Here is a 7,340-nt window from a genome sequence, read left to right as displayed (position 1 = left end):
GAGATTGCGAGCCCCCTCCCCCACTCAAACACACTTGCCTTTACAATAAACAACTTACATGCAAGTTCGATCTTACACCTCCGTATGACGCTGTTATTTGCACCCTAATTCACCTGGTCGATTTTCTAGGTCCCCACCCTATTAAAGTGGTGTTGAGTGGAATAACGAATAAGATATTTGATGGCAAGGCTCAACACAATGTACACTCAAATACATTTAATGAATATTTCATCATTTAGAGAGAAGAAAGAAAAGTGCTTCAGAATCCACCATTCAAGTTTTCAATTCGAGTGCATTTTTCTTACACAACAAAGGTATACAAAACCAGAAAAAAATCACAAAAATAAATATGCATTTGTACACAACCAGTGACTTCAAATTTAAAAAATTCATGTCAAAAATCTGACCTCAAGTATTGTAGAAAAGGTAGAGGAATAGAAAGATGATGCTTCCCACCTCGACCATATACAGGCCCATATGTGGTTTATGGTAAATGCAGTCACTGTCCTGTCCAGCTCTCTGCGGGTATAGGCCTAATACATTTGAATTCGTGTCGTCTGCTTTACATTCTACTTCTAATTTGGCGAAAAGGAAATTCCCCTTTCGCCAAGTCAGTTCACAGTGCACCTTTACATGCATTTCGCCAGAGGCTTAGCAAACAATCGTAGGGTACATTAATGGGTCTCATCAAAAAATAGTTTCTTTTTTTAAATAATGAGTCTACGTTTTGTATCTTATTGCAGCATGTCCATTTGCAATTCATAAGCTACAAATTCGTGCTCCGTGAATAGGCCTTCATTAGCCTAACAAACTACAAAAAAATACACGAAGGCAATAAGGAGCTCCACGCTTCAACACGCAATCGCCCATTCACCAAGCAGCGTGTTTTTCGGAGCGCTGTCGACCAAACACGTTAAACTGACAACGTATACAGTTCTTTTTTTTTTGTAGAGAAAGACGGAGTGGACATGAGGTCACGTTCATGGTTGAAATCATGCACATTTTGGAGTGCTTTCAAATCTATGTGGCCTAGCTCGACTCCACATTCAAATCGGGGTTATTTATAGACCCATTTATAAGAAACCGTCTGCTTTCACTTAGGTAAACAAATATGCTACATCACAGTACATTCACGAGTATATACATGGTACAGAGAACTCCAGAGGAACACCACGATAACAGCTGCATTTTCATGTCTTTGAAATTAAATCTTAGGCTCTCTAGTTGCACATTGTAATTCGGCAGGAAATAGAAATACAATCCAAGCAGTTAGATATCAACATGGATACCAAAGTAGGCTGTTCTGAGATGGGAAATACAGCTTACAGCTTCACTGACAATTCTGAAAACGCATGATATATTATCAAACTTTAATTCTGATGTATATCAAACCAGCAGCCAACTGTTTGAAGTTATGTTTGTTGGTAAAACTGAATTTTTGATAAAATGAAGATTTACCCATCTTACTGTGAAATAGCACCCATTATATTTACTAATTAAAAAAACCTTCCACAAATATGTCATCTTGCACGTTCTTTTTTGTGGGGTCTTTTTGTATTCAGTATATATTTCTACTGAGCCTTAGCATTGTGTCAAAGTGCAACGTAGAGTAAATTTGTGCTTCCGTTGTTACACAGCCTACCACGACCTATTAATGCGTGTGCCATAACGTCCTCGATTTGGTGTGTCGTCCTCTTCTTGACTTCGTGCAAATCAAACCGCTCTTGATTGTCAGTTGTACCACGGCCTTTGTGTTGGGTTTACAGTGTGGTGTGCTGGGTCTGTAGGCTAATAGAAGCAAGCGCCTACCACTCTGCACACCCCCTAAATAAATAAATAAACACGATATAACCATCAGGCCCACAATGCTGAAAACACATGATATATGTGACCTCTACATTGCGTGTAAGAGGCCAACATATTTTACTAAGTTTACTGACTCATTAACACGGGCGCTTGGGAAAATATTTGGGCCCGGTAAATAGGGAGTATACTGAAAATATGAGCGGTGATTTTAATAGTCAGAACCGACCATTACTATCTGTGTTGGCACAAAATGATTACAATGTTATCCATGTATCGTTCCCAAGCCTAACATTTCAACAGGTCTCAGAGCATGGTCACAACAGCAAAAAAACACGAGTCATTTGGCAAAAACAATATCCATTGTTGTAATGGGGGGACATCTTACTGAAATATCCGGTATTCCACTGTGTCCTAAAGCACGGTGAAATGGGCTTTTCCAGCGGTGTGGCCCAGTTCACTCAAAACAAAGGGCAACACAAACAAATCATTAGGGTTATCAGTGCCTGGCGCGGGTTTAAGACTGGGATCGAGATGCGTAAGCCCGGTTCAAGGGAGCGTTTTCCTGGATCTCTGGTTTGGAGGGGGAGGAACAACCGAGCGGCCGAGCCGCCATCTCCACACCGGGTGGGAGCGGTGGGGCGGCCGCGCGTCCCTGAAAGAGCTCAACGTGTACGCGGGACTCAAATCTCCGTCGCTTCCGACAATCAACGAAGGCGGGGATGGAAAATTCGCCATGAAGTCGAAGGGTTTTTGCAGGGACGGAGGGTTGTTGGCGGCGCGTTTGCGTTTGTTTGCGCGCGCGCCGTCCTCGCTCGAGCACTCGAAGCTCGCGCATTTCTCAGCAGCGCGAGGACTCCCGTCAACTTTTGTGGTCGATTTTACTGGCGTCCCCGCGTTTTCGGTCTTCTTCCCCAAAATTGGAGCCCTGCAGTTTTTTCTGACTCTTGTACCGTTTCTGTATTCTCCTTTGTGGGCACAATGAGTGTTTAAAGTGCTACTGGATTCCTGGTTAGAAGGAAGGGGGGTTGTTTCACTGGCAGCTTCACAATGATCCGCTTCTATATTTTCACTGATATACAAACCATACACGTCGTTTCCTTTGCATTGGTGACCAGGGCCTTGACTTGCATATTCGTATTCATCAAACGGATCCTCCACTTTAATTTTGACGTTATTTAGTGGAAAGGCTGCGGTTTTCCCTGTCGTGTTGCTTTCGTTGTGTGAGTTCTCAACAGTGCTGGACTCCACGGCTTCTCTTTTGATTGTTTTGAGAGGTGAAGGCAGTTTGTGACAGTTGGCTACATTTACATCTTTTTTGGAATTTGCAGCTACTGAAAAATGATCAGGAGGCTTAGAAATGGCCGTGTCTTCGTCCTGGGTGCAGTGTGGGACCAGTACCTGGTAGCATTTCTTAGAATGTCCTGGTGCTCTTTGTTGTGGAAATACCTTTCGGTCTGTGCCGGACGTAAAACCCATGTCTTTGATTCTGCTACTTACGTGGTCTGCTGTCTTTGGGTCGTTTGAGAAGTCGAGTTGTAATACTGTTTCTGGAGTGGCGTCTCTTCTTAACCCTGAGAAAGAATTCCCCACCGTGCACAACTTTCTCACATTTGAAGCGTCACCGTCCCTGCACATATGCCTCCAGGTTGCAATGTCCAGTTTTTGGAAATTTATCGCCCTTTCACAATCCAGGGCCGCCATGGTTCCATGGATGCCTGATTTGTGCTGAAGATTGGGACGATAATGGAAAGTTGGTTGTAACACCAGAGGTGATTTCGTATTGAGGTTTGAGAAGCCCGCACGCCTGAACCGAATACTCTGGGTCGAAACTTGACTGGACACAGAGCTCGAGTCGGACTGAGAAGAACTCTCTTCATCACTGCTGTCGTCCGAAGAGCACGAGGGAGACTCGTCTTCCTCCTCGTCCGAAGTTCCGGAGTTGGTGGTGGTGGACAAACTCGAGCCGAAATCCGAGTCGTTGTTTAGCCGCTCCGAGACGGAACTGGACTCGGTGTCGCTGCTGCAGCTCTCCTGAACATGTCTGGGTTCTGCGTAGCGCTCGTGCTCCGGGTGAAACGGTCTTAAAGATCCATTTGGTACTTTTGGTTTGCAGCATTTCGGGACGAGCAGAACCTGACGACAGCGTCCGTTTCTACTCCAAAAGTGCCTCCTGGCGCTCTCGCGTTTCCTCCTCCTCTTGTAAAGCAGGTCGACGGTGCCCGGGTGTCTGGGCTGCGCAGCAATGGCGGACTGACAGAACACTGGATGTCGGTGAACGACGTTGCGAAAAAACGAGTGTTTCTGATTAAACGCCACACAGTCGCCAGGTATTTGGACGGTTTCATAGTTTTTAAACGGTTTACATGCCGACGTCGTCACTGGTTGAAAATCACGACGAAAGGATTTGCTGTAAATTTGAGGTAGATTGTGAGCACCAGAAGCGACGTCCTGTCTAACAGCTTTGTTTTTGAGTGTGAGGGTCTGTGGAACTCCACGCAAACTTAACCAAACTTTTTCTTTCCAAAACCCATTTCTGGCCTCCGTGTGGGTTTTGTCGTCACGCAGGTGTTCTGGTGGTTTTGTCTTTGTCCTTCTTTTGTTGGATTTCAGAACGCGTTCCGTTTTACAAGAGAAATACAGAGCTTCCACATCCTCTCTTGAAATCAAAGTACATTTAGCGGCGTGAAACGCTATAGAGTTTATTGCTTTGAGCTTTCGCAGTTCCTCTAAATCACAGTGATGTTTCTTCACGTTTAGGTGATCCATTCGTTTGTGCACAGTAGTCCGCGGGATATTTTTTAAGAGGTCGGTGAAGACTTGCGAGAGGGCAAACATTTGTTTGCCTTTAATAACCAGATATCCCAGCTTTACGCCCTGCATTTCCTCGAATCCAAACTCCAGGTCTCCCATTTTTCCTTAACGCGTTAATTCCAACATTTAGCGGGATGTATGTCCACAAAGCAGCGATGCACGAGCTCAAGGCATTCTGCAAACCACTCCAACACAGCCTACGATATGTCCACACTGCGTCATGAGCAAAAGTTTGAAATAGAAAAATGAATTGTTCTGAATGAATTAAAACAATATGCCCATCGGCTTGGGCACAGCATGATTGATGGAATGTGTGAGATGTTCCCGACAGGCTGGTTGCAGCCTGTCTGTGCGTATACCTGCGGCCCCTCAGTTCTCTACTCAATTGCCCATGAGGAGACGAGGAAGGTGAACAGCACTGCCAGAGTGAGAAGGATAAAAAGAGGAGAGAGAGAGAGAGAGCGAGAGAGAGGGAAAGAAAGAGAGAGAGAATAAAAGCCCCAAATGCAGCTGCTGTTCCCGGTGCTGGTTTAGTCACAAATAAACTGACAGCGGGAAGTGAACAAGTTCGGAGACACCTTCATCAATTAATGCTTCCAGACTCGACGCTGATTGGACGCTACTGACAGGTGATGCAATAAAAATGGATATTCCAACACCGCCTCCCCCCCAAGTAATTACCATACTATTGTACTCCCACCTCTCTTGTTAAAATAGTCTAAATATTGCAACCGCGAGAAGTTCATGATTTCATTTGTTATATACTATGATCCTGTAAGACCATAAATGTAATTCAAATTCAAACCTGTGTGAATTTCATTTTTCCTTAAAAATAATTCCCTCCATTTTACACTACATAAATAAATCATATTTTCACCACAAGCACTAAGATTTCTTTAATCTTACTTGTGAATTTAAATATGTGTAAATTGCCGAATTAGTTCGTAGTATTATTCACGTACTTGAATTATTGTAGACTACAAGTCAACGCGAAACATCAAACAATTGTGAACTGTTCGGACAGCAGAATTAAATTATGTTTAGAAACCTAACTCACGACTGTTGACAATCTGTTTAGCGAAAAGTTATTATAAATTTTGGAAGAATGGCGTATTAGGAAGAAACGCTTTTAAATCATTAACAAACTACGTTTTATTGTCTTTTGTGTTCAGAGGCTTTTCAGTAAAAGCTCTCGCTCACTCTTACTCTCACTGTGTGTGTGTGTGTGTGTAGTGTACGCCTCCTGAGCTTTAGCGTAGCGTAGGCCTATTGTCCTCAGATTTATGGATCCATATTGTCCAGAATCAAAATCTAAATAAATTAACAACATGCCTTCAGGGTTGTCTTCTGGAAAACATATAATGGAAATAAATGAATTTAAAACCGTATGTTAATGGTCTAATGGTGATTTCACGTTGGTTTTCCTCCTTCAAACCCCATAGCGACAGGCAATAATAACGACTACACCAACGACTCTTGGTATAAACTTAAAAGAGACTACATTTCGAGTACAATTTCACGTTAGCATGTGAATAAGGATTTCAGTCACTTTGAGTGTGTGAGTGTGAGTGTGTGTGTGTGTGTGTGTGTGTGTGTGTGTGTGTGTGTGTGTGAGAGAGAGAGAGAGAGAGAGAGAGAGGGAGAAAGAGAGAGAGTCCTTGTGCCTGTGTGAAAGAATGACAGAAAGATAACAGTTGTCATCCATTTTTTTAACATATATCGAGCAGGCATTTCCCCCACTTCCTACCAACGTATGCAATAGAAAATAACGGACCTTCCCGTGGAGTCTTCCCCTCCCCCGTTTGGGTCTGTGTACTGACATATGCCGATTTTACAATGGCAGAGAGCGAGAGGGAGGGAGGGAGAGAGAGAGAGAGAGAGAGAGAGAGGATGAATAGAAAATGATGAATAACTACATGCTGTGCTTTACCATTACTCCAAATGCGTTTTGTCCGTATATTACTGGAGTCTAACAAACATTTATGTTCAAATGTGGTGTACACTGACACTTTATTTTAACAATAGGACTTTTAAAACTGGAACTATTATCCATAAAATCAAGATAACTTTTAGGCCTCAAAACCCCTAAGACTGAAACACCACGTGATTTGATGTAATAGCTAATAAAGAAGAGTGCGTGGACAACGTTGCTCGCGCTCCATTCAGGTACTGGCTTTGAATACCACCCCAAGTCGAACACCCCCCCCCCCCCATGCAACACCACCAAGCCCACCAAACCTCCCTCCGACTGGCGTGGGGAGGGGGAGGCGATCGATGATTTGCAGCGTTTATATAGCACGTGCTTTATGGAACACTTGATGGAAATTGTTTGTTAATTACCATAATCAATTTCAAACCATCGCAAACATTTCAATGCAAATTACCTGTCACATTTTCTGATGGCATAAAAAGAAAAGAATTCTTGACGATCAAGGAAGGCGATTCTTTAACCTTCACTTAGGCCCTAAAAAGAATATAACGTTTGTTTACAATGTTAGCTTTCAGACTCCCACTATATGAGCAGTTCTAGTCTACATAAGCAGAATATTGCGACCGCTTCCGTTTTTTATCACTGTTGTTGATTTTGTTGTTATTATTTTAGGCCTACTTCTATATTATTGTTGTTCTGTTACTAATCGAATCTAGCACTATCATAGACTATTAGTATTACGTTAAAATTATATTTGTTGGAGTTAGGAATGACTGCATACTCTATGATTTAC

General features: G+C 43.0%; 1 protein-coding gene across 1 annotated transcript; it reads right to left on the bottom strand.

The window, feature by feature from the left end:
* Window positions 1-232: 232 nt before the first annotated feature.
* On the bottom strand, window positions 233-5,238 carry skida1 (SKI/DACH domain containing 1). Its single transcript, XM_077012809.1, has one exon. The coding sequence runs from the start codon at window positions 4,714-4,716 to the stop codon at window positions 2,353-2,355; it is 2,364 nt and encodes a 787-aa protein (XP_076868924.1). The 5' UTR covers window positions 4,717-5,238; the 3' UTR covers window positions 233-2,352.
* Window positions 5,239-7,340: the final 2,102 nt, after the last annotated feature.

The sequence above is a fragment of the Brachyhypopomus gauderio genome, chromosome 7 (assembly GCF_052324685.1).
Source record: "Brachyhypopomus gauderio isolate BG-103 chromosome 7, BGAUD_0.2, whole genome shotgun sequence".
Taxonomy (NCBI): domain Eukaryota; kingdom Metazoa; phylum Chordata; class Actinopteri; order Gymnotiformes; family Hypopomidae; genus Brachyhypopomus; species Brachyhypopomus gauderio.
This window is presented reverse-complemented; position numbering and strand designations above follow the sequence as displayed.

What these genes read in the sequence shown, in the direction of transcription:
- skida1 (XM_077012809.1), bottom strand. Translation starts at nt 4,716, where the DNA reads ATGGGAGACCTGGAGTTTGGATTCGAGGAAATGCAGGGCGTAAAGCTG.